This window comes from Oreochromis niloticus, linkage group LG5 (assembly GCF_001858045.2).
Source record: "Oreochromis niloticus isolate F11D_XX linkage group LG5, O_niloticus_UMD_NMBU, whole genome shotgun sequence".
NCBI lineage: Eukaryota > Metazoa > Chordata > Actinopteri > Cichliformes > Cichlidae > Oreochromis > Oreochromis niloticus.
The window spans coordinates 5,599,215-5,626,268 of NC_031970.2; the positions used below are offsets into that span (position 1 = coordinate 5,599,215).

Consider the following 27,054-nt stretch of genomic DNA (forward strand, 5'->3'; position numbering starts at 1 on the left):
TCCCCAGTGTGGTGAGGGCTTCCCACACCCACTGAAAGGTGACTTTCATTTGATTCTGAGGACCACTGTGCCCGGCGGTGACATTTTCTTTGGCTGCAAGCCCTGATTTTTGTATGAGGCTTCATAAGAGCTACACTACTGAAAGGAATATGTTTCTATCCAAGCAAACAGCTGTCAAAAGTTATCGGAATCAAACTTTTTTTTTAAGAGGAAGAAGAAGAAGAACTCGGGGTCTTGAAAGCTCTCAGCTCACTCCCTTGAATTGAAAAAAAAGCACAAGGATTTGTCTCAAAACTGTTACAGAATTAGTTTGGCAACTCCAACCAGACGTTGTTGCAGAGCAGTCAGAGATAATTTAGTTCAATTTAGTTTAAGACTCTTCCGCTGAGCCGGTGCCTGAAATCTCACTTATCTAAAATGAAGATTTTCATTATAACCAACAGTGTCATGCAAGAAGCCATGCAGAGTTCAGCCTCCTCTCTTAAAAATACAACACTTCAGCTTATGACCTTTGAACTACAGAAACACACAGTGAGTGGAAAAATTAGCTGAGGAAAGCAAAAGGATGAAAGAAGTGAAGAGAAAATCTGAGCCCGGGAGGAATTTCAAATGATTAATGGTTTTGACAGGAGAGCTGCTGAGTATTATGTAGCTTTGAGGCAAAGCAGGTGATATGTTTTTATAGCTTCTCAGTGAAATCACGTGGATAAAATGACCACTTAACAAATTTTACCAGCAATGCAAACTGCAAAAAGTTAACTGTGCTGTTGTGTAATTTGCGTGTTTATGTATTTTCAAATGTGTGTAACAGTGACGGGTAGATTTATCTGCCATTATCTTCATGTTGCTTGTGTGTTGTCTTGTCTTCTTCTCAGGGCCCTATGGGACCTAGAGGACCACCTGGGCCAACTGGAGCACCTGTAAGTACCTCCTGTACTCCCAAAAACAGCACGCCATCAGGGCACACCTGTAGACAGGATCCTGTGGTTGGTCACAGACAGGATACACATGGCAAAATCTCATAATTGTAATGTGATGTGTAATGTGCATATGCTACATTGTCTACACCTTTAATGTATTTAATAACAATATTGACCTTAAAATGGCCACTGCTCGTGCAAACCTCAGTAATAAGTGCATACAACAGGCTGTAAGTAATAACTGTTTATACTGAGCCCTGCTTTAACCACGAGCGTCTGCTCCGGCTCTCCTCTGGAGGAAGATGGCAAGTAAAGGACACTTTCGTCTCCCAGCTGAAGGCTCCGGGGCTTTTTCCTGTGCCACAACCCAGACATACCATAGAACACCTGACAATTTACCTTACACCCCCCACCACACGCAAATGCCCAGCCTTGTTCTACCCCTGCCTGTAACCCAGCTCTACCTGCAGCCCTTACTCAAAGAATCCAGAAGCTGCTGAGCTGAAGGCAATGCCACCTGACTTGCCTCAACTTGATCATTTTATCACCCAAAGCCCCCATTTGCAGAAATGCAATTCCACCTTAAACAACCTTGGTCTGCTTTTAGATAGGACTTCCTTTTCTAAAGTCATGGTATAATTTTGAATCTTAGAAGCTTTTAATTTAGAAAAACAGACACACGGATGCCATAAGGGATCAAATGTGGATTATCTTCTATCGATATACGTCGTTACAACGGAGGATACTCTTATTTCAAATATTGAAGTCGGCATATGTGCAAGTATTCTATATGAGCGTAAAATTCAGCCTGACTTCAAACTTCTCTATATCCCAGCAAGTTTCTCCACCCTTGGCTCTGTGTGATGTCAATAAAAGAGGCTATAGGCTCCAGCTCCCTGTGATAGGCAGTTAAAAATGGCCACTTCAGTCTGAAATGTCATTGCTGTTCTTTTGTGTCCAAGGGGCAATTTATCAGAAGAAATCTGGCTTAAAGGGAGGGTGGGCTTGAAAGGAGAGGGACTTAAATGGCCTGTTTTAGACAGAAGGTGGCCTATCTCCTTGACCAAACCAAAGCTTGACAATGGCACAAAGCTTGCAGAGTCCAAGAAAGAAAAGCTAGAAACTGGCGCAATAGATTCCATTTAATCAGTACCTCTTTGAAGATGTAGTTAGATTAGCAGACATTTATTAATATCTTCTTTGTCAGTGTCTAAAAAATGTTTCACAGTTTGACTCTCTCTTCTTTTCACATCCCAGGGTCCACAAGGTTTCCAAGGTAATCCTGGAGAAGCTGGAGAGCCTGGACAATCAGTAAGTATCCCACCCTCCTGAGGTTTTGCATGTCCCCTCTAAACCCCTAAGCCTCTGTTCTTATTTCTTTTTTCTTTTTCTTTTTTTAATTTCTCATGGCTGCTTGACTTGAGCTGCTTTCTTGTGACTGCTTGTTTTTAAGGGGGGTTTTCAACCATAAAAATGCTTGAAATTCTTCAAATGATAACATAAAATCCCCCCCCAAAATTTTTTTTCAAATAATAATTTTGGTACAACATGTATGAAAATGGGCACAAGAACAACCCAAGAATAAAAAAAATAAAAACCCAGAGAGGTCCAATTGTCCGGAGTGTGTTTAAACACATTTTTTTTTTTATTTTAGGTAGTTTGGCTGTGGCTTACTGTACATACCTGTGTTGCATGTCACAGTCTGTTAGTTTTGTCAACTATGGCAATATTGAAATTATGAAATATATAGACCTTGAGATATTCACATTAATATCTGTCTCATATTTTGAATAAAAAAGGTCAAATCGAATTCTTCCATTATTCTTGCAATCATTCCTTTCATCACATATTTGTTTTTACAATTATCCTCATAAAGTCATCTTGGAGAGGAGATTGCATCTCTTCCAATCAATTTTTATTTTCTATTCCTACATTTGCTTCTCTAAGTTTTTTAATTTTTTCTCCTCATTCCCCCAAAGTTCCCTGACACCACACCACCAACCCCTTCCCTGTACCCAGTACTATTCACTCAGCAGGTAGACAATGCAAGGTCTCCCCACTGCTGTGTTAATCTGCTCATGTGGAGTCTAGATATGCAGACAGAACGTCTCTGAGATGCCTTTCGCTTTTAAAAATGTGCCAGTGCATCGTTAGGAGTGATTAAAATCAAACTTCCTTCCAGAAAACAGCTTGACAGTTGTAGAGGGGTGAAAATGTTGGCCAAGCGTAAAGTCCAGTGTTCGCTACCTTTAACTGGCTAAATCATGGAAAATCGCAGATCAAAGAGGAGGCCAGTGCATCGATAGAATAATAATCAGCACTTCTGTTCTGTGTCATTCACCAAAACTGTACTTTTTGTGCAGCTGCTTAGTCATGAGACAACAACCCAGGGAGGAGAGAAAGAAAGCCTGTAAAAACCTGCAAACCCTTCCTACTGAGACACAGAATACTTTGATAGTTTTATTTATAATTATTAATATTATTGCATAACTTGTACAATTAGAAAACAATTCCCATTTCAGATTAACACAGTATGGTGTCTTTTCTAAATTAAGGTGTTCATGATCTTTTTTTGCATAAGTAAAGAATATTGGCGGCTTGCATAAACTGTGAAAACAATAATCAGGGTCACTAATCGGGTCTTTAAGCCCATCTGTGACAATCAGAGCTGATTGTCAGAGGAAACAGACACCAGCTATGAATGCCAGTTCCTATGGATTCAAACGTAAACTGTGTAATGTTGCCCTCTGTTGATTAGGAATGGTAACAGTTTCTCACCTGTGCTCATTTTTTCTGTTTCTAACAGGGACCCATGGGACCCCGCGGCCCCCCTGGACCTCCTGGAAAACCTGGAGATGATGTAAGTGTGACCGTTGCAACTAAAATGAAATGCCCCTTCTTTGCAAGGTTATATGAAGTCAGTTTTGTAGTTTTCGGGGTGATGTAAAAGTGTCCTCTATCAGCGTGTTGTCAGAGCTGCTGCATTAGCAGGAACAAAAAGATGGAATTAAGTTTTCATTTTTAACCTTGTCGGGACACTCTCGTGATTGCAGCAGCAGGACTTTCCAGTCCGTGTCCTGATGCATCGTCCACATAAACAGATGAATATTGTCTGTGATACTGTTTTATATGAGCAAATCCTTGTTCTGTATAGAAGTTTGGACTCGATTAGTTTTTTGCGGTGTTACTAGTTGTTACTCCTTTAGCTGTAACAGCTCTGCAGCTGACTGAAGTGTTCAGCAAATCTTTCTCAAAGTGGATGCGGCTGTACGCTGTGAATTCAATCTGCAGAAGAATCTTCAAACAGCATTTGGACCACAAACATTAAAAAGTAATTCCTGCTTTTAGCCACATGATGGCAGCAAATGTGACATTACACGCTGTGTCCACTAGGGTGCTCTTTATTCTTTTTAACTACATACAAGTAGATGAAAAATACACAGACATTTTTATATGTAAGGAAAAATTGCACAAAATAAGAACTTTAAATGCAGTTTTACTTTGTTTTTTCTTCACTGTTTCTGTCTTTGTCTTTGTTTTAGGGTGAAGCTGGCAAACCTGGTAAATCAGGTGAGCGTGGACCTTCGGGACCTCAGGTGAGATACTCCAGTCAGCTGATGTTGATTCCAGTTAGATGATGAACTATTAATGCATTTAAATGCAAACTTATTTAAATCTGTAAATTAAGAAAAAAAAATAATATTTCTCGTTCTCTTTGTTTGCTAAACTGGACTCTTTGTATTTGTAGAGAAAGTAATTTCCTTTAAACTCTTAGCTTCATGTTGATTCCCTCTGTTTATGTTGGTCTACATCTGTTCCTTTCATGCCACAGGGAGCTCGTGGATTCCCGGGAACTCCTGGTCTGCCTGGCATCAAGGGGCACAGAGTGAGTCTGTTTGTTGTCCTAGAAATTCCAGCAAAACCAGGCGAGTATTTATATGTCACGTAACCTGGCGTCTCTGTCTTTTAGGGTTATCCAGGGCGTGACGGTGCAAAGGGAGAGACTGGAGCTGTTGGTGCTAAGGTGAGATGGAGTGATTTTTCTGACTCAGACCCACAGCTTGTGCTCGTATGCCTTCCTCTGCTGAAGATGACACTTGTTTAATCCCCCAAGTTTATTGTACAGTAATTGTTGCTGAGGTAATTGAATATATAATATGTAGCTCTATTATACTGTAGCGTAAGATTGCTGTACCATAATAACAGTTAAATCCTCTGTTCAGGGTGAATCTGGTTCTCCTGGAGAGAGCGGCGCTCCCGGACCAATGGTATGAGTTGTGGGCATTACACACACACACACACACACACACACACACACACACACACATGCACGTACTTGTTTTTATATCTTAGTGAGGACATTTAATTGACATAATGCTTTCCCTAGCCGTTTACCCTAACCATCAAAAATGAATGCCTAACCCTAACCCTCAGCCTAAAATTAACCATAACCTGTTGGTCCCCACAAGTATAGTAACATTCCAATTTTTGGTCCCCACAAAGATGTCTAAACAGGTACACACACACACACACATTCGGTAAATGATGGTAATGGTGAGAACTTCTGCTGTTCTTTTCCCTCACAGGGACCTCGTGGTTTGCCTGGTGAGAGAGGACGTCCTGGAGCCAGTGGAGCTGCTGTAGGTGCCATGTTTCTCTCTAAACTGTGGTGTTGGAAATAAACTTAATAGAATTTGTAACAGATGGTTTGGATTGTCACCCCTTCTCTTTGTTTAGCAGTAAAGAAGTAAATTTAGAGCATTTATCAGGTGCTTCTTTTAGGCAGTTATGGCAATAATTCCATTAACCTTTAAACACTGCGTTGCGTTATTTGTTGATTATATGAAATCATTTATCCAGCTGTGTTATTTCCTGACCTGTCCTCATAATGCACTGTTCACTTTATTCAGGGAGCTCGTGGAAATGATGGTCTGCCCGGTCCTGCTGGTCCACCTGTAAGTGTCCTCTTAGATGTCATGTAGTTTCCTTTTATTTTGTCCACATTTGCATTCAGATCTGGTAGGAAATAGTATACATGAAGTCAGAGCTGTGTTTCTCTACATGCACATCTCCACAGTATGATAATATCTGATCTTTCACACCTGGATGTGTCAGTGATTAATATCCAAGCTGACAGGCTATTTTCTCTCTGTAGGGCCCTGTTGGACCTTCCGGAGCTCCAGGCTTCCCTGGCTCGCCCGGTGCAAAAGTAAGTCACATGTTTATCTAAATGAAGCTCTCAGCACCTCTTCATATTCACCTTTGTGTTGGTTATTCTGTGTTGCACTGTTTGCCTTCTTTCTTTCCATCAGAACACTGCCAGAAAAACTAAAACTTGAGTCACTTCTTTAGGATTTTTCTGCACCAAAATAAAGTTAAAGTGAATATAGTTTTAGGAAGATTTTCTTTATATGAGGAAAAAAGTTATTATCTCAGAAAATGTCTGTACCCAGCTCAGGGAGGATTTTGTGGGGACAAGATGAAATGCTTCAGTGAAATTGGAGATGCCTGCGCTGCACTGAAAAGTGCTTTAAACCTCCATCTGTGTGGAAAATTGGGGAGGAGGGGGGGTTTAAAGTGTTATTTTCCCTCTCTCACTCCCCTTACTGTCTTTTTTCTTCTTTTGTGTCTCTGGTTTGCATCTGATTTATTTCTCCTCCATGGCAGACAGGCTCAGATCTGTGCTCAAGGGGCCTGTGCTGGTGGTTTGCTTTCTTCTTCAAGCCCCTTGATTGTTTAAGAAATCTTACAGGAATTGCAAATGGAGTGTCTCTTTAGAAAATCCAGGAGTTTTTCTTTGAAATAGCGAAGGCAAGCTAGGCTCAAAATGAGGAAAGGTGTGTGTTTGGAAATTTCATCATGTTATATTCAAAAACACACACAGTATAGTTTTATGTTTATCTGCAGAAAAGTCTGAATGGCTTTATGTACGTTTATGTTTCATGCCTTCGATGCTTCCTAAACTTCCTAAATGTGTTCATGAGATTTTTCCTCATTTCAGTCCCTTCAGTCCTTGCACAAAAAAAGCTAACAAGACAGAAGCAACATACAGATACGAGCCTTCACTGAATAAACTAATGAAACCATCGTTGTGAACTTAAAAAATGTGAGATGGACAGTTTTTCTTCAGCTCCTGCTGCAGCTCAATTCTATTATCTAACAGCGACTGAGTTACTGGCTCCAGTATGCTGAGATTTTCTTTCCCCCACTAAAAGTAAATTTAAAAACTACAAATTTGGCAGAGGTCTCCTTTTGTCTTCATCTTTAGAGCCAGTAAATTATTGACATTTACAAAAGGCTGTAACATCAATATTTTTTGCACATACCTTTGACCTATGTGAGGTTATAGTTACTACTGCATGTGGAAAGCCTGCAAAGCAGCAACAATGATAAAGACATTTCATGCATCAGCATGAAGTTGCACACTGCCACTGTGGTATAATCTCTGGCTTGTGTCCACAGGAGGTGGGAGCTCAGAATATTGAGTTGGGCTTTTTAATACTGAAGCACAAAACCTTGAAAAATCTTCTCCTCCTACTTCTAATCCTTACTCCTCGATAAGGCACAACAAACAGAAAAAATGGCTTCAGAGCTTCAAGCTGAATTTCTCACATACATAAAATTGTTCATAGAGGGATCATTAACCCAAGCTGTGATTCAATTCAGTTCAATTTTATTTAAACGCTGTAGCTCCAAATCACAACAACTGTCACCTCGAGGCCCTGTATGCTGCTGGATAAAGACTCCTACTAGCCAGATATTAAAAGCTTCCAAAAGCAATAAACAATATGAATATTAGAGATATATTAAACAAAGAAAAAAAAACAGACATACCAAGGGAAGTAAGATGGCAACAGGAGAAAAGTTAAGATAAATGAGAAGAAAGCCTTCTGCCAGAACGCTCTGAAGGCAAACTCCTCCCACGACCCACAGGCACTAATAAGTGTCGTTCACAAACTGTATATAAACGATGGCATTAGCCACCAAGACTTCACACAGGTTCTGTCTTTAGGGCTCAAGCTCAGCATTTTAACTGTCACCATCTAGGTGTATAACAATTACACTGTGCCTCTAACCAAGTTGATGCCCTGCTGTTTTATCTATTTTGCTTTAAATGGAACCATAATTTTCAAAATAAACACAGTGCTGTTTTCAGTAAGAGTTGGAATAAATATTTGAGCCCTTAAAGTCTTCAGGGAAATGATTACTGAGAGGATACAGCAGGAGAAGTGATCCTCTGGGCTGTTTTAAAATAAATGTCCACACAATCAGACTTGTTGTTTCTGTAACTACAGATGTCGCTCCCTGCTGGTGATGAGAAAGATCATAATACACATTAAAAGTCATATATTACGTTATTACATAAATCAATTAAATTAAACTAGTTTTTAAAAAAGTTTTTTAAAAAAGTTTTCATTCTTCTTTTCAATACTATCTACATTTGTTTATTAAAAGCCCATCTGGAAGTCTTTTTCAGTTACTCTGTGTACTCTGCTTACACATTACTCATCTTTCCTCTGTGTTGTGGATCAGGGAGAAGCCGGACCTACTGGTGCTCGTGGACCTGAGGGTGCTCAGGGACCTCGTGGAGAGTCTGGTACTCCTGGATCTCCTGGACCGTCTGGCGCTTCTGTAAGTGATGCTAGAACTCTTTATCTAAATCTGTCAGTTCATGACACTTTCTTTTTTTATGTGAAAAGTGCAGCTCAGTTTCTTTATTACATGTTTTTCTCAGAAACTTGTCAGACCTGTCTTTAGTGAGCAGAGAGAACTGTGCTGTGGAAAAGCAGCTGTTTGCTATAGTTTAACATTGTTTGGACAGACTGTTGGTAGACCCACCCGCACCGTCCTGAGCCCCTGAATCCTTCTATCAACATCACCTGACATTTTCAAATTAATAGGATTTGATTAAAGACTATTTTTTTTGCAGGGTAACCCCGGTACTGATGGCATTCCTGGAGCGAAAGGATCTGCTGTAAGTTTAGCATTTTTACCTTTTTTGTATTTCAAAGTGCCACCTGCTCACTTAACATTTTCATATTTAGACATGCAGGTAAGTTTTTTCTTGCAACTTCAGAGTTACTCTACCGTATCTAATAATATTTGCATCCTATACAGAACATTTACAGTGATCTCTTATTGAATCTGACCAATTAAGCAGAGAATGATGTTGAGCTTTCTATTCCAGCTTTAAAAGCTGAGATGAAATACTTCTGATTCAGTGATCAGTCAGCTGACTGACTTCACATCTCTCTCTGTCTCTTTTTTATAGGGTGCTCCTGGCATCGCTGGTGCTCCTGGTTTCCCTGGACCTCGTGGGCCTCCCGGGCCTCAGGGAGCCACTGGACCTCTTGGTCCAAAGGGAACATCTGTATGTACTGCATGAATCATTCATAAAACACAGGATGCCCCCTTTATTGGAGTTATATTACTTTTAATCTATTTATATATCTGAATGTATTCGCAGTTTAATTGACCACTTGATGTTTGTTGTCCATTTCATATCCCAAATAATTAAAGCAGGTCTTCAAAACATAATAACTCATGCATTGTTTCTCTCTCTGTTTCTCTGTTTAGGGAGACCCGGGTATTCCAGGGTTCAAGGGAGAGGCTGGACCCAAGGGAGAAATTGTGAGTTTTGTTTCCTTCGACTTGTGTCTGTATTCCCTGATCAGTTCATCAGCAAAACTAAATTCATTGATACAGTACTTTGTGGAAAAAGCGGACAAACACTTCAGACTATGTCGTCTGGCAGACCTAGTACACATTTCCACATAGTTTAGGAACGCAAACCTAACAAAACCTATTAATTTAATATGTAAAAATACAACATATTTTTCTCGTTTTGTACTAACCTTGTCTGTTATTCATCTGATTCCAGGGACCACCTGGTCTTCAGGGACCAAATGGCCCACAAGGAGAAGAAGGCAAGAGAGGACCCAGAGGTGAGCCTGGTTCTGCTGGACCACGGGGACCCCCTGGAGAGAGAGTAAGTGCCCAGCATGTTTTCTTTTTCCAGTTCTTTAAAACATGCTGCTCGGGAGCTCTTGGGAAAGTAATATTAAATATATCATAAAATATCACAGCGTCAGGGTTTTCCTACAAAAAAACTTACTGTTATTGCTTACTCTGTGATGGATGGGTGTGTATTCGTTGGGTAAAACTTTGCAACCCATTTAAGGCCCACTGTGAGAGTGGGATATTGCTATTTTAATAAAGCTTAAATCTAATTTTGTGTTTTCAATTTAGGGAGCTCCCGGTAATCGTGGTTTCCCTGGTCAAGATGGTCTGGCTGGTCCAAAGGTAAGCTTCATGACGCTTTCACTGAGAGTCCAGAGTTTTTGTTTGTGAAAAGGAAGTGAAGTGCTCCAAACAGCCAAAATGAGCTGTGTAGAGCATGTTTTAGGCATCTGGTGTAAAACTGTATATGTGAATAAATGTGTGTGAATACATTCAGTTATATGTGATACACTCTAACAGACATTTAATTTAAACATTTCCATAGGACAAAAAAAATGTTTGTGCCATGATGTTATTATTATATCATTATTATTATTATTATTATTATTATCATGTATTAGTGTAGGTTAGTGTAGAGGTTTAATAGTAACATTTACTTCACTGAGTGATAAAAGCATTTCCAGTCTGATGGTGATGATATAAGCTTGTTAATAATTGGTGAACTTACGCCTTAGAAGACCAATTAAGCAAAAATAGTTCAGCATACTTTGAAATAATAGTACTTCAAACGTAGACTAGAAGCCATCAGAAAACCTTGAAAACGTGTGTAACTGAGATACTCACATCTATATTTTACTTTCTTGGTTGATAGTTTTCACTGTGAAAGCTAAAACTACAGAAACTGTTGGAAAAGTTCTAAAGAATAGGATTATTTCTCAGTTTAGCTGTTTGTTTTTTCATAAATGTATAAATCCTTTAAAGTTCCAAAATATATTTTTGTCAGAAAAGTTGAAATTTTAAAAAGATAAATAATCTGCACATATTTGACTTCACTGTAAAAGGTAAAACACGATGTATATGAAAAAAGCAGCTGACCTGATTTCCACAAAGCATTTCACTGAGCGTAAATTGACTCTGGTCTCCATGATGACTTCTCTGAGAAATCATTTTTCCCGTCATTAACTCATAACATTTTTTAAATCAAGTTAAATTGCACAAATCAGCTGGCAGATTTTAAAACGATGCGGTTAATGAGGCATGTCTTTGGGGTTCACTCTGAATTCACAAATTAATGAAGGTCATAATAAAAATGTTATTTTCCTTGAAGAGTAAAAAAAGTGCCATTTGTCAGCACACTTATTCCCCTTTGGCTTCATCTGGCACTCTTTAGGAGGCAGCAGTGATGCACGCAGCCTCCCACAAGATGGCAGCATAGCTCACAAACCCATCACGCACACTGACCTACATGTCCCAAATCACCAAAGACAACATCTCGTTAAATACTATCTTTCCGCGGACAGTTTCATTTATATCACAAATAATCTGTCTGAATTTAATCTTCTCATCTCCTGCAGGTCAATGAAATTTGTTCATCCTACTAAAAGAGAAACTAATTTCCTCTGAACTTTGAGATATTTGCCGTTCTCTGTGTTTGACTTGTGATTTACACTCTTCCTCATAATACAGGGAGCCCCCGGTGAGCGTGGACCCTCAGGAGCCAGCGGTCCCAAAGGTGCCAGCGGTGACCCCGGCCGCCCTGGAGAGCCTGGTCTGCCCGGTGCCAGAGTAAGTCCTCCTCTACAGTGCATTATCACGCCTAGATGCTGGTGATCTGCAGAAATGTGCTTTAAATTTCCACAAATCTCAAAAGTGTTCAGAAGAACAAAGTTTCTATATTTGGGATGTTTTTTAGATTAGTTTCTCTTTCATGAAGGAGTTCCATTGTGTTCATTCAAATGGATCAAGCTGTGTTGTATGCATAGATAGATAGATAGATAGATAGATAGATAGATAGATAGATAGATAGATAGACAGATAGATAGATAGATAGATAGATAGATAGATAGATAGATAGATAGATAGATAGATAGATAGATAGATAGATAGATAGATAGATAAGTTGTATTTCCTCTTGCAAATATTTAATTTCAGCTGCAGCAGTAGATTGTTTGTGTGCAGTCACCAAAATGAAATTAGAAAGCAGAGTTAATGAAGCCTGTGAGCAATCTGCTCTCATTCATGTTTCCGTTCTTAGTCATTTCCATCAGCAGGTGCTGCTTCCTGCACAGGGGGCTAGTCAGAGGTGTAAAATCAGTCTCACATGGTGCCATATGTTCTGTAATCCCACCTTTCTTTAGCATATGTCTGCAAAGAGATGCCCGATGACTCATCCAGATTTAGCCAGTAATTCTCCTTCCTTTCTCTGACAGGGTCTGACTGGACGCCCCGGTGATGCTGGGCCTCAAGGCAAAGTTGGACCTTCTGTACGTTCATGTACACGTTTCTTGTTGTAACAGACATTAATTAGTCGCTGTTGTTTACTTGTAAATTATTAGAAATAACTACACGCTGTGCATCCGTTTGCTGTATTAAAAGCTGTGTGTTATTTTTAATATCACATGTGAAACAACCAGGGAGAGACTTGTAATTTTACCGAATGTGCTCTCATCACATAATGACTCATGAGTGGTTTCATCAAATTGAATTGCGGGAAATTTATCCGCCCATTATCCGCCAGCCTTATACTGTAGCTTACTTCCACATTCACGCTGAATTCAGGGGGCTGGCTTTTTTTCACTTTCACTTTAGGCTCCGTTTGCCACACAGTCTCCTGTTTTTAAGGATGATATTCAATCCTTATGTTTATACACTTTGTTAATAGTGACGGTGGAGCTGTAAACTCTGTAAGCTGCACTAAGACCAGAACCATTCACTGAAGCTTTACTATTTAATTTAAACACCGAAAAAAGAAATAGATTTGAAATAGTGCAACTCACATTTATTTGATAAAACATACATTTCTGCATAATGATTTCAGATTTTTAATATTATGATATTTGTCTAAATGTGCAACAAACAGCTAGATTTTTTGGTTGGCTTACTAAATGATTGGTATATAAATGGATGTAACATTACTGAGGGATTATACACAGTGTGTCATGAATTTTGCTGTATATTAATTAGATTTTGTAGTCACATTTTTCATTTTGTTAGAGAAACATATGGCAGTTATTTTCCGTTTGGCTTGACTTTACTCAGGGAGCACCTGGTGAGGATGGTCGTCCAGGACCTCCTGGTCCACAGGGAGCCCGAGGACAGCCTGGAGTCATGGGATTCCCTGGACCGAAGGGAGCAACTGTAAGTAAAAAAAAAAAAAAGTACCTTCTATATGGGAGTAATATTTTACAGTGTGTTGCCATGTGTTTTATTTGTCCTTCCTAAAACATAAATGCATGATTCAAAACTGCACAGCACAGTATACCTGTTCAGCAACATGTGGAGTGCTGCTGAGTAATTTTATATAATTTAATGTGCATCATCACCTGTATCCACCTCTCCTCTCAAAATAGGTGCAAAGGGATCAGCAGTAGCATTTTCACTAACCACTGGATTTTATTTCTGCTTTGTAAGGGTGAACCTGGCAAGTCTGGTGAGAAAGGACTGGCTGGAGCTCCTGGTCTGAGAGTACGTTCATCGTGTTTCCATTTTATGTTTTAAAACTAACGCTCCTCAGATTGACTGCTGTGTTTTTGTGAAGCATTAATTAATCACGTGCATAATAACAAAAACATGTTACGCTAAAGTAAAGTCTGTTTTTAGAGCCAAATATTTGTGATTATCAGAAACTATAAACTTTTGATCAGGTTCATTTTTAGAGTTTTTGTTGAAATACAGTTTCACAGAGTCCAGCTTCAACATGAGAAGCCTCAGTTATATATCTGTCAGATGTCTGCCAAGTTAAGAGCATCACCTTTGGCTTTAGTGCTGATATCTGTCACACCTCCTCCTCCACCTCCCCACCCCATCCTCCTCTGGCTCTCTCTTTCTTCCTCTCCCCAGGGTCTGCCCGGCAAAGATGGAGAAACTGGCTCAGCTGGACCCCCTGGCCCTGCTGTACGTATCTCTATCGCGCCCATGCCACTTTATATACCTTCAACACTGATATTATCTTATCCCTTTTCTACGTCTGCACTTAGACGCAGTCTCTGTTATCTCCATTTCCCAGACTGCTTCTATGAGAGCTCTGTCTGGAAAAAAAAAGTCCTTGACCAAATTGTCTGTACATCACACCATCACTGACTTACAGACTTTCAACTTCTTTTGAAGATTATGTTTCAGCAAACTAAACAAACCTTTTTGAACTAGAGAACATTTTGTATATGATAAATATTTTATTCTTATAATGTTTACCAAGAAGTGGAAGGTTTTGCAGAATTTTCCCACCATTTTAACTGTCAGCCAGACATGAAATTGCACAATTTTAATGAATTATATAAAGTGACTGTAATTATGACTTTTAGGGTCCTGCTGGAGAAAGAGGAGAGCAAGGACAGCCTGGTCCCTCTGGCTTCCAGGTGAGTCTGTATACTTAAAGCTTTGCTATAACAGCTTTGAGCATATATGAGCAGTTGTATCGCTACTTTTATATTGTGCAGTTATACATAGAAACTTCCGTTTATTGCTTTTCTTCTGCTGAGCAGTGCCAGAATTGGGAACCACCTATTTTTTCTATGAAATATATGTATCATTCCATAAAAGTATATTTTAATGGAATGACACATATTTAACATGCATGTTAGTTACATGAATTAAGTGTTGTGAGCATACAGGAAACGTGTGCCCGGTAAGATTTAAGTTATGTCTACTGTTTAGTTAGAAAACTGCAGCTAAAGGGGCTCAAAAGCTGAAACTGGGCACCTCTGTCACAGAGTCATATGTTGGGTATGAGTGTTGCAGAACGGCTCACACGTATGGTTTCACTTAGATGTGCCAGACTTGCTGGGCACATGTATCCTGTGCAGCAGTTTTACTTAATCTTGCAAAATCTAAAGACATTTATAATCCAAAGTTTTCAAAACTGTGACTTTACATTAGGTCCTGCTGCAGCAGTGCAACAAATTATAGTTATTGGTGACGATACAGGAAACGTTTGTTCTGCCAGCTCAAATGTTCCTTTTCAGTGTTTGCTACTGGGCCACCTGCACATTACAGCTACAGGAAACTGTTGTTTTGGAAATCAATACCACGAAGCTCCCGGCACACAGTTCATGTTCTGATGTTAATGCCAGAGGAGTCTTAGATCTCTGCTGTCAGTGAGTCAGCAGAGCTGGTGACTTTCACACACGATGCTCTGCTGACTCTTCCCAAACCCGCTCTGTGACTTTACATGTGGGAGAAATTTCACAAACTGACTTGTTGCGAGTGGCATCCTGTTCGAGTACCACACTGGAATACGATGAGCTCTGTAGAGCAACCCATTCGTTCTTGTAAAAGCAGTCTGCTGGCTAGGTGCTTGAATTTATACACCTGTGGCAACGGGACTGAAAACACCTGAATTCACAGATTAAGAGGCGTGGTCTCACACATTCCTCCATATGCTCCCTTATTCAGAAAGGATGGCCGCAGCAGGTGGCACTGCATATTTAACAGGTTGGCAGATATGTTTCTTTACCAGATGACCTTTGTGATGCAACCCCAGAGGAAGTTGTATCCCCTCACAGGACCAAGCTGCGGCTCTTTCACTTGTACATGTCATTACTGAGTTCCAGTCATAGCGTCACCTTTTAGCAGCAGAGATCTTTTCCTAGCATATTAACAATTTCCACAATTAGCTTATGAGTTTTCCCTGAACTGTGTTCCCATGGCAATGCAGTAAATTAAAATGTTTCAACATGAAAAAAAGAAGATGTTGTTATTCGACCACAAATCACCTGATCTTTGCCAAGTTTCCTGTGACAGAGACACATACTGACAAGAAGATGGAGTCATACGTGACAACCATAATTCAGTCCACAGGAAGTGATATGTAACTCCTGTCAGCACTGCAGGCCTGAAGACATATACATGCAACAATAACACCCTCTGAGTGCCGCACGAAGCGCAGAGGGGTGCAGACTTGAATCTTCAGTTTTAATGCTTCTTCTCTCCTGCACACAGGGTCTTCCTGGCCCTCCTGGTCCACCTGGTGAGGGAGGAAAGCCTGGAGATCAGGTTTGTGCACTTTCATGATAAAATAAGATGAATAAGACAAAGATAAAAAGTATACAAAGATAGAGTATAAATAGAGTATAAGATATGAATTTATGTACTTACTCCAAGGTCATGATTCAGATTAATTACACAGGTAATTAAACAATTTAAGCGCTGCTGCTTTTTTCCAACTTTATCAGCGACTGCAAAAGTCTTAAGACTTAAGATGTCGTCTAGCAGATTTCTAAACTCTTAAAAATATATAATTACATATCTGCTTTTTGGCTTTAATTGTTAGTTTGGTTAGTGCTATGAGTATAAAGCATAACTAAGTATCTCAACAGTGATACTTTTGGAGGTCTTTTAGCTTCTCTTTCTTTTCACCATTCAAGGGTGTTCCTGGAGAGGCTGGACCTGCTGGTGCCACTGGACCTAGAGTAAGTTCACGATCTTAACATAAGATTTCATTATACTGTGAGCTGCTGATTAACATACATGCCGCTGATTGTCACTGTGCTACTATTCAGGGAGAACGTGGTTTCCCTGGCGAGAGAGGAGCCGCTGGCTCTCAGGGTCTGCAGGGACCCAGAGGTCTGCCTGGAACTCCTGGAACTGACGGACCCAAGGTGAGTCCAGCAGCCAATAACAAGCATGTTTTTTTAACTGATTAAATGTTGTTCCCTGAGGTTCACCCAACCCACTGCGAAACATGGTGAGATTTTTCAATATTCTTATCACAGGCAGCAGAAACACAGCAGTCTGAGCGTATAATTGAATATTAATTAGCTCAAGTGTTTGCGAGTTAAGCTGTGTGTACTCAGCATTTTAGCGTATATGTGGTGTTTTCAGCCTAAAATTAGAGAAAGTGGGCAACATCATTCCTCACTCAGCTGCACTGAGCAGTCTAGTTAGTATATGACAGTATATAACAATAAAACCTCTGCTCACATTTTTTTTTGAAAATGAATCGCATCGCATTTTCTTTAAAAAAATGAATCAACTCAAGTGCCTATCAGGTCCCAGACTACAGGTCATAATCTAAACTGGTTCATTTATAGTTTTTATTTTATTCCAGTAAATATAAGATACTTTGTTGTCATTGTACAAGAATGTACAGCAAAATTACAATTAAGTATAAGGAGGATTAAAAAGAAAGCACAAACACTAATTCCTTTCCCTGATAGAACATTTGGAAGTATTGCATGACAGGAACCATGCTAGGTAAAAATGTACATGCTATCTAACCATCACCTAAAATCAATAAACCAAAGTTGAAATACACATTGTAAAAACTGAGACTCTTGCTTCTTTGGGCTGCTCCCTTGAGGGAGCTCTGTATTCAAACATTCACTCCAGTCCAGTATATTCACCCTGCTATCCACTGCACATAGATACCATCTCAGCCTCGTTTCTCTAACTTTGTCTCCAGACACTCATCCTGAGCTGTCCCTCTGATGCACTCATCTCTAATCTTGTCCATCCTGGTCACTCCTGATGAAAATTTAACATCTTCAGCTCAGCCTCCTGTCTTTTTGTCAGCACCACCATCTCCAAACCACACATCATACCAGTCTCACTACCATCTTTTAAACCTTCCCTTTCACTCTCTCTTTACTATCCTGCTGTCACAAATCACCCCTGACACTCGTCTCCATCCACTCCATCCTGCCTGCGCTCCCTGTGCAGGCTGTCAGCTGCTTTAGATAAATATAGTATGGTAAAGACTGAGATGCAATGCAGTTCATTTTGTTAAACTTAAATTATGTACAGTTCCTTCAGATTCATATTTTTTCTCACAGAGAAACAAAATCCATTCCAAAGATATATAGCACAATATCTAAACATTTTTTAATCCCTGTGTTTGGACATTCAGAGTTCAATGACAAAGTCATGTCTGCGGGCACTGTAACCACGAGGGACACGCTTACAGTGTCTGCAGGGGAAAATCAAAAAACTCAAAAATCTGATGGAGTGGGTTTGTTGCAAAATAATAGATGAGGGTTAAAAATAAGTAATCCATCCTCAATTAAATATTTAACAATGTTATTCTGCAGAAGTTATTAAACACCAACGTTTGCTCACGTGTGTGCTTCAGGATATCGACTGAACCTCACACTGACTGTAACTGAGGTGTCTACGGTGTGGCTGGACTGAAGCAGAGCATTTTTCTTTCTTTGGTTGAGACAGAACAGCTTTTTCCTTCATGATCTAATGTTTGCATTTGTCTTTTTAATAACACACGTGCCTGATAAATGTTGGTGTAAGGTTGCTCCTGTGCAGGTTGTACTGTTGAGCTATTGCTAAATCAACAGAGTTACATTTGAACACCATTCTCTAACCTTGATAAGCTTTTTTTTTGCTTCCAAAGCTAAACTTTCAGTCTTTCCTAGACTGAGTAAAAGCCTATTTTCCCCTAGAGGCTAAAAAATTCTAATTCCTGAGACAATTTAAGTTCAGCATCCTTAGGTTTTTTTTAATTGACTAAAATAGTAGATCTCTGATGTAATTCAAAAAGTGGAAAACAGAAGAAAACATATTTTTGATAAGCTGTGCTTTACTTTTAAACTTTCTTCCTTTGGGTTCTCGTAAATAATTGCTTTATAGATATGAGTCACAAGCAAACACGGTTTTGTCATAAGCCAGAAAAGTTGAGGATTAGTGGTTAGAGAGCCATCAGTAACTAGAATTGAGAGTCAGTCAGCAGTTCAGGTCTGGACGTTTGTTTTATTTCTGTCTCCGTTCCTCTCTTCTCAATTTTTCATTCTGTTTTCTGCATTCATATTATTTCATAAATGTATAATACTTTAAAACAAAATAAAATATTTCCTACATTCACTGCAGCTGATGGCTCAGTGTGTCTCCAGTCAGGCTATACACTCACTTGCCATCTGTCAGCAAATTCCAGCCACTGCAGTGATTTGTCACAATGGCACTGTGAGCAGAGGAAGAGCTCAGAGAGGCTGCAGTTCCCACTTTGGGATTGTTATCTGGTTTCAATCCCAGTTCATAGGTTTTCATCCCCAGACAGAAGTGGTTAGAGGATGAGGATTATAGACTGTGAGTGTGATGGTGGTGACGATGAAGGAGGGATGAACCAACAGTCTGTAGAAAAGCAAGTTTCTGAAAACGATGCACAACGGTTTGTTTTATGAGAGGGATCGTTTGTCGGCCTGTTTGAGTTAGAGTATTATTTTATAGTATTCACAGCCAGCGTTGTGCTTGTGTTAGCCCTGTGGTTATGGCTTAATGATGGGCAGAAGAAATGCTGTGTGTGTCTGATTTATAGGCTGCACGATAAAGCACCGCAGCACAGCTGAAGTTTTGACTCAGAGTCAGCCTATAGGAGTACTTTTTAAAAAAAATCAAAGTCTGCATTTCCTTGAATTTTTTCAGCTTTGATGTGTGAAATAGAGATTCGTGCCTTTATGATAAAACTCCCTTTGTCCTTTTAATAACAAAATTAAAGGTAAACCCACCATCACAGCAAAACACATGGAAATTAAGATGTCTTTATGTTTAAATTAAAAGTGACCGACTTATTAGCGAGTTAGGCTTTTTTTTAACATTCTTCTGTAGCCAGAAGAAAAAGAAGTTGGCAGGATTATTTTCTCTTTTATTCTCTCAGTCATCTGTTAACCTTGAAGACAACAGGGAGGGATAAAGACGAGCATCGGCCTCTTTTGTTGAATGAGCAGATGTTCTCTCACTCTGAGACGGCACCATGTTTGTGTTTCTGACTCATATTGTGGGTTATTAAACGAAGCCCGAGCAGAATGTGTCTGAAATGTGACAGAACATCCTCACAAGCCTTTATGCAAATCTTTTTTAAAGACCTTGACTGCATCAGGAGGTATAAAACATCTTTGTGCATGTGTAGCAGGTGCTTAGAGAAAGTAAACAGTTGAAATGTCTTCTGTCTTTGTGTCTTTGAACCCAAACCTGTCGTCTCATTTTATTTTTGATTAATAATAGGGAGCGATTGGACCTGCTGGCACTGCAGGAGCTCAGGGACCCCCTGGCCTGCAGGGTATGCCTGGAGAGAGAGGAGGTGCTGGTATTCCCGGACCCAAAGGAGACAGAGTAAGCCATGATGGGAAACAAGTGTTAACAAACTAAATGCATAAACACTCAATTTGTGGAATTTTCCCTACTTGAGTAGAAGTTTTATGCTTATTTTCTTGTCACATGACAGACTTTTATTCAGTTCTTTATCCCCACAGGGAGACGTCGGAGAGAAAGGACCTGAAGGTGCTCCAGGCAAAGATGGTGCCAGAGTGAGTGACTGTCATTCATTTGGGTTTTCGTGAATGATAGTAGCTTCTGCTGAATACAGATAGAACTACTTTCATTTATTTCCTGGAAATAAAATGTTAGAATCATACACTGTATACATATCTACCTACACATATGAATGTCTTATTTGCAGTATATTATACATTAAATGCAATCTAAAATCTAAAATGTTAATTCCTTTGTTCTTTAAAATAAAAGTGTTTTGTTATTCCTGCTACTCGTTTTAAAGCAAAGTGTGAATTCTCTGTTCTCACATTTCAAACCTCTCCAAGTCTTTATACTAACTATACTTTTTTGTTTCATGTTACAGGGTCTCACTGGTCCCATTGGTCCCCCTGGTCCTTCTGGTCCCAATGGTGAGAAGGTGAGGCGTTTTTACTTTTATTTTATTTAATCTAACTGCTGTAATGTCTTGTTCAGCACAAGTCTTCATTTTAGAAAAGTATAAATAGGTTTCTATAATTTAAAGTTAACCTGCTGTATGATGTGTTGCTGATGTTCTTCCTGTATTTTCTCGCAGGGTGAATCTGGTCCTGCTGGTCCTTCTGGAGCTCCTGGTGTCCGCGGTGCTCCTGTGAGTGTCACAGTTGATTGTTTTAGTAAAGAAAACATATCAGATTAGGAATTTGGTGCATCCACAGTGATTAGATCAAATCATCATATATTACCATATCATATCAAGGCTTTTAGGCAGCGTGCATGTTCTTATAGATCTCGTTCACCTGGTTTATGGTGTCACAGTTCAGCACCTCAGCCTGAACTATCATCATCTTTCTTTATACTTATATTTCTACTTAAGCTTTTCGGTTTTCCTTTAGAGCCAGGCATTTTGAAGTATTGGAGCAACTATTTTTAAAACATTGGTCTCAACAGATCAGCCATTTCTCTCAGTTGGCCTAACCCCTGAGTTTTTGATGCCTCTGTGTCTTCATCTTTCAGGGTGACAGGGGTGAGACTGGACCTCCTGGACCGGCTGGCTTTGCTGGACCCCCAGTAAGTAGAAAGCCATCACTATGAACTAATCTTACTGCAGACTCCTGAGTGATTTATGTTTCGACTTGCTAGCAAAGTAATAGAAGTATAATTTTACTTAACGCATTTTCCAGAGTGATTAAAGTGATTCAACTTGTTTATTTAACTGCAAGTAAAAAATAACTGCATCTACATGGCGGGGCTTTTCTACCGCTCATATCTAGAAACACTTGGACGTCTAACTGCCTTTACGTCAGTTTTAGGCCTCAGTGAATTATTATTTTCTTTATCTTGACACATGTCTTGTTTCTTCAGTGTATTATCTGTGGAGGGAAATTAGTGTCTTTTTGTCAAACATCCATTTAGTTATTGCCAAAGACTCACAATGGACATAAAATAGATGTCTTTTAATAAGCTGCATCCCTCCAAATGGATTTCATCAATATATTTGTGGCAGCACAATTTATCTCTAAACAGGTTGTTTTTTCTCTACCTTACACAATGATTAATTATTGATTTTCCGTCAGGATGAATAACATTACAAGGTATCTAAATACTATTTGTTTCAGAGCACACAGACTGTAACATGTTATCACTGTACATTAGGAGCTGCAATTAAAAGTTTTGAAGTTGGCGTGTAATTATATCTCATATCCTACCCCAGTATTTTTATTCTTGGACTCTCCTAGAGCAGCTGTTATTTTATCCTTTCTCAATGCAGCTCAAGTTCAGTTGATCTTCTGTCTAAAACAGCGGTCCCCAACCCCCGGGCCACGGACCGGCACTGGTCCATGAGTCGTTTGGTACCGAGCCGCGAGAGTTGAGGCTCGGGTGTGAAATTTATAGTTTTCAGGGTTTTTATCGGTTTTAAGCGTTATTTTTTGTATCGTTTTTATCGTTAACTCGGTTTCTCTGGGTCTTTTCCCGTGTTTTATGAATGAATCTTCTTTTTTTTTGGTACCGGTACTGGTTTTATTTTGTTGTATTTATCCGTAACACCTTAAAGGCCGGTCCGTGAAAATATTGTCAGACATAAACCAGTCCATGGCGCAAAAAAGGTTGGGGACCGCTGGTCTAACACCACAGCTCTCCTTCCTTTAAGCTAGCTGTCTTCTAATTGGCTGTCCCAGTAAGACAGAAGATTTGAAATGCAGGTGGGGCTTATGTGGTCCCACCCAGAGCTACATGCCTACATGACCCACATCTTCAAAAGAGAAAAAACTGCATGAAATTGAGTATTTAGAGCAGATTAAGGCCTGAGTTTTTGGGCATTACTATTCACTGACTGCATCATTTGAACCTTTGGTCATGTTTTATACTGAGAGCTGTAAAAAAGAAATATAATAGGTCCACTTTAAAGTGTATGTAACACAGACGCTGTGGGCACAATGAGGCTTAATGCTGCACCAGTAGCACTTGTAGAAGAGAGTCATAAACTCAATGGCCTGACTTGATTGGGATTTAAAAACAGAGATTTGTGCATAATTTGATGTACTTCTCCATCATAAATGGGGTGCTCGAGCAGTTTGGTATTGCAGCTGCACAAAAGACAACTGAAGTAGCAGAGGAAAAGATATGTCATCTTATATTTTTTAGTTGAACTCAAGCTAAACGGTAGATCTTTTAACCCCCAATTTAACAAATCATTTAATGTATGCTAATAGCTCCACACAGGTTACATGTTACAAAATCTGTTATAACCACAGACAATGTGATGCAGTGTTAGCAGGTAAACAGAACTCGATGTGTAAAATTGGTGGAATGAGCCTTTAAAAAATTAATTTTAGGTAATTGTGTAAGACCATTAAAAAAATCTTTGATTACTAAGATATAGGCCTTTCACTTTTTTTCCTTTGATGTATATCAACAGCTGTTTCTGTCTTTTGCTTTCAGGGTGCTGACGGTCAGCCTGGAACCAAGGGAGAGCAGGGAGAACCTGGACAGAAGGGAGATGCTGGTGCTCCTGGACCCCAAGGACCATCTGGAGCCCCTGGACCCGCTGTAAGTGTCACTACATGTATTATTTCACTATAAATATGTTTTCTAAACCCAAAATAATGAGGGCTTGCACAAAAACCCTGGATGTTTGTATCCCGGTTTTTCTTATTAATCAAAAGCTTTATATAACAGTACGACAGGCACTGAGTGACAGTTTTTCCTACAAGAAGAGAAACTGTTATGTATGCACAAATCAGCAAAACATTCATTTATACCTCTCTCTCTGTTAAACATGCATGGTGGAGTTTACATCAAATACAAGTGACAGCAACCGTTGGTGGTGATTGTGCTACATAAGGCAGAATAAGAAACTAGCTGACAGAAACAACCTACTATAAAACACAACAAATGTCAGTGTAACACAGAATATGTTCATTTCAGGGTCCCACAGGTGTTTCTGGACCTAAAGGTGCTCGTGGTGCTCAGGGACCTCCTGTAAGTGACTTTTATCTGTACTAAAGAGTCTCACTTTTAAATTATTTTACTCTTGTCTCATAGTAACATGTGCAGGAAGCATTATTTTTTTGATTTTATTTGTGACCCTGTCTAAATACGTCTGTCTCTGTTAGGGTGCCACTGGTTTCCCTGGAGCTGCCGGCCGAGTTGGACCCCCTGGCCCCAATGTAAGTTCAGCGTCCTGATAACTAAACCCTCCATCAAACTGACTCCATGTGCAGCTTTACACATGTAGTGGTGTTACCAAAACTAAAATTATGATAAAAGCAAATGAAAAATTAAAGGAAAACCAAACATAAAGTGTTTTCTGTAAGTTGACAATTATCATGTACTTCTGCTGAATATATTCCCTATTTAGCATTTTAAATATGGTGGTGAATTACCCCATAGTTCCAGAAACTCCTGTTGATGTTTACATGGCTTTGAATAAAGTCTGCAAAAGCTATATTTTCATGCTCATCAACCATCTATTGACCTGTGATGGGGCATCCATGGTTTACTGGGTTCCCAAACCGAGCCAGAAAACATAAATCTTGATTATATTTGCTGGTGTATAACTGTAGTTGATATAATTTATATATAAGATAAGATAAGATAAAAATAAAACTACATCTATCACAGGTGTGGGAAAAAAGAACAGTTGGTTTAATTTGTGTTTTATAAGCAAGAGAAACTGTTGTGAAACAGATACAGGGATGTGTTTTCTAATGCCGCCTGACTTCTTTGTGTCATAGGAAACCTTGTAATTTGCACCTATAAAGTGCTTACCTTTGCTGTTTCAACACCTCCACACTTCACCACAGTGTGTCTGTAGGTGTTTGCTTAGATTTTCTGCAGACATGCTGCAAAGAAACATATTGTGAGAAAACAGGCTAACCCTATAAGGGTACTAATATACAGTCTATGCATTATTTGAAGTCATGTAGAGCTGTACATATCATCACTGGAGAGTTAAAATACAAAAAAAACCCATATGTTTCAGTAATGATTTATATTTATGTGTCCTCCTCTCCACACTTCTCAGGGTAATCCTGGACCTCCTGGTCCTGCTGGTCCTCCCGGTAAAGATGGACCCAAAGGCGTGAGGGGAGATGGTGGACCTCCAGGCAGACAGGGTGATGCTGGGCTTCGTGGTCCCGCTGGAGCTTCCGGAGAGAAGGGAGATGCTGGAGAGGATGGTCCACCTGTGAGTTTCTCATTCTACAATCAGATTCCATCATAAAACACTCAAGACACTACCTGGCATCACCTGCAACTCCTTTTTACTTTGTAATACTTGAAACCTCTTCAGTGGACCATATTTAGGCGGTCGTTAGAGCTACTCTGGGGAGTAGAAAATGATCAGATGTGTTTGTTTTCTGCACGTCTGTCGGCGTTTGTGTGGCTCTGTCAGCCCAAAGAGCCAATTTTATCAGTAATGGAAACACTCTCCATTACTGCACAGAGCTGTCAGTGTCCATCACTGGCTGTAATAGCAGACCGAGACATCTGACAGCACAGGGCAGCACAGGCCAGTGACAGACTGATGACAGGAGCCCAGGCTTTTACTTTGCCTACCCCCAGAGCTGCATGCACGCGCCCGTTACAAACACGTGACAAGTCCTGTCAAAACAATGACATACCATACTATACATATCACAGACGATAGCTTAGTTAAACATCAAGATAGATGCTGTGCCGAGACTCCGTCCAACCTATAGATTACAGATTTTCAGCCTTGAACCATGAATCAGTACATCAAAGTCTCTGTCAGCTGAACTGGGCGCTCAGTTGTCACTTGGAGTGAGTTGTTTATAGTGGACATGTTTTCAGGGAGAGGACATGTGAAAGAGTAAGCTGTGGCGATGAGGAGAGGTGATGGAGAGACTGACACTGAAAAGTGCAACACTGCTGGGAATAAAATCCCATGTGTAGGAAATGACAGAAGAGATAAATCATAGGACACAAACACATCTTTGCTTTGCATTGTATTGAACCGTATTGAGTGTTTGTCAGCAAACAAAAGTGATGCCTCAAAAATTCATCACACATCACAAAACCTGCAAGAAATAGTGCCCTGCATAACCTCCTGGCTTTTTGTTGCATGTCTGTATGTGTTAAATGAACTGTGCACACTCACCTGCCACTTAATTAGGTACAACTTGCTGCTGCTGGGTTAGACCCCCCTTTTGTCTACAAAAAGCCCAAATCAAAGCTGCTCTATTGGATTAAAATCTGATGACTATGGATGCCATCAGAGAAAAGTGAATTTATTCTCATGTTCAAGAAACCAGTTTGAGCTTTGTGACATGTTTCATCCTCCTTCTGTACACTGTGGTCATAAAGGGACATGAAGACATGGTCAGCAACAATACACAGGCAGGCTGTGGCATTTAAACAATGCACAACTTACACCATTTATGCATTCATGTTATTTATCCTGAACCTAGTTCTGAATGTCACAGCAGACACTCATTAGACATCGTCTTTCCAGCTTTCCACTGACCAGTTAGGTGAGCCTGTGTGAATCCCAGCTTAGGTTTCCCGTTCTTAGCTGACGGGATCAGCACCCAGCGTGGTCTTCTGCTTCTCCATCAGCAGGCCTGAAATATACAAGGGATATTACCCCTACTACGCATTCAAGAGGAAAAGAGTTAAATCCCCTTACTTCCCCATGCTGACCCTCAGTTTGAACTTCAGCAGATCTTCTTTACCATGTCTGCATGCCTAAAGCCACTGATTTGCTGCCACATAATTGGATGATTAGATTTGCGCTAACAATCAGTGGAACAGGCGTGCCTTATAAAGTGGCTGAGTGTTTTATTAGCTGTCCTCCAAGAAAGGCTGCTCACTCTAACTTCATTAAAAGGAAAGAAATTAGAGCGCCATCAGTCCTCTCACCTAACTATCAATCATGTATTTTTCTTTCTGTTAAACAATACTTTGAAGACACAGTCACCTCTTTATGTGACATCCTGTTATCCCGGTGGCCAAAATTATTTATTCCTAAATGCAGATATATTAGAGTCTATGGGATACCAGAATGGAAGGTGCTTGAACCTATTTATATTATATTACATTGTTTAGTTTGTAATTTTATACCGATGTATTTACTCATTTTAGTATTTGTGCACTTTTTAGTTTGGGTGATGTTTTTTTTATCGATTAGGTTTAGGTTTTTCAGATTTGTTTTAACTAGAAGTTCAATTTATAAACTGTAAGATCTCTTGATTATTCTCAGCTGATTTTCTTGGTTGTTGATACCTTTGATCAAAATTGTTTGTTA

General features: G+C 39.7%; 1 protein-coding gene across 2 annotated transcripts in view; it reads left to right on the top strand.

Moving 5' to 3' along the window:
• col2a1b (collagen, type II, alpha 1b) overlaps window positions 1-27,054 on the top strand; it is a 44,435-nt gene that overhangs the window by 9,608 nt on the left and 7,773 nt on the right. For both annotated transcript variants that reach the window (XM_003451839.5, XM_003451840.5), the window contains 34 exons: window positions 876-920; window positions 2,178-2,231; window positions 3,727-3,780; window positions 4,463-4,516; window positions 4,753-4,806; window positions 4,891-4,944; window positions 5,144-5,188; window positions 5,507-5,560; window positions 5,831-5,875; window positions 6,076-6,129; window positions 8,454-8,552; window positions 8,851-8,895; window positions 9,193-9,291; window positions 9,498-9,551; window positions 9,802-9,909; window positions 10,170-10,223; window positions 11,568-11,666; window positions 12,311-12,364; window positions 13,140-13,238; window positions 13,512-13,565; window positions 13,941-13,994; window positions 14,402-14,455; window positions 16,038-16,091; window positions 16,463-16,507; window positions 16,598-16,696; window positions 20,043-20,150; window positions 20,291-20,344; window positions 20,674-20,727; window positions 20,884-20,937; window positions 21,303-21,356; window positions 23,229-23,336; window positions 23,715-23,768; window positions 23,903-23,956; window positions 24,814-24,975. In XM_003451839.5, the coding sequence (XP_003451887.1) occupies window positions 876-920; window positions 2,178-2,231; window positions 3,727-3,780; window positions 4,463-4,516; window positions 4,753-4,806; window positions 4,891-4,944; window positions 5,144-5,188; window positions 5,507-5,560; window positions 5,831-5,875; window positions 6,076-6,129; window positions 8,454-8,552; window positions 8,851-8,895; window positions 9,193-9,291; window positions 9,498-9,551; window positions 9,802-9,909; window positions 10,170-10,223; window positions 11,568-11,666; window positions 12,311-12,364; window positions 13,140-13,238; window positions 13,512-13,565; window positions 13,941-13,994; window positions 14,402-14,455; window positions 16,038-16,091; window positions 16,463-16,507; window positions 16,598-16,696; window positions 20,043-20,150; window positions 20,291-20,344; window positions 20,674-20,727; window positions 20,884-20,937; window positions 21,303-21,356; window positions 23,229-23,336; window positions 23,715-23,768; window positions 23,903-23,956; window positions 24,814-24,975 (2,286 nt within the window). The remainder of the gene's footprint in view (window positions 1-875; window positions 921-2,177; window positions 2,232-3,726; window positions 3,781-4,462; window positions 4,517-4,752; window positions 4,807-4,890; window positions 4,945-5,143; window positions 5,189-5,506; window positions 5,561-5,830; window positions 5,876-6,075; window positions 6,130-8,453; window positions 8,553-8,850; window positions 8,896-9,192; window positions 9,292-9,497; window positions 9,552-9,801; window positions 9,910-10,169; window positions 10,224-11,567; window positions 11,667-12,310; window positions 12,365-13,139; window positions 13,239-13,511; window positions 13,566-13,940; window positions 13,995-14,401; window positions 14,456-16,037; window positions 16,092-16,462; window positions 16,508-16,597; window positions 16,697-20,042; window positions 20,151-20,290; window positions 20,345-20,673; window positions 20,728-20,883; window positions 20,938-21,302; window positions 21,357-23,228; window positions 23,337-23,714; window positions 23,769-23,902; window positions 23,957-24,813; window positions 24,976-27,054) is intronic.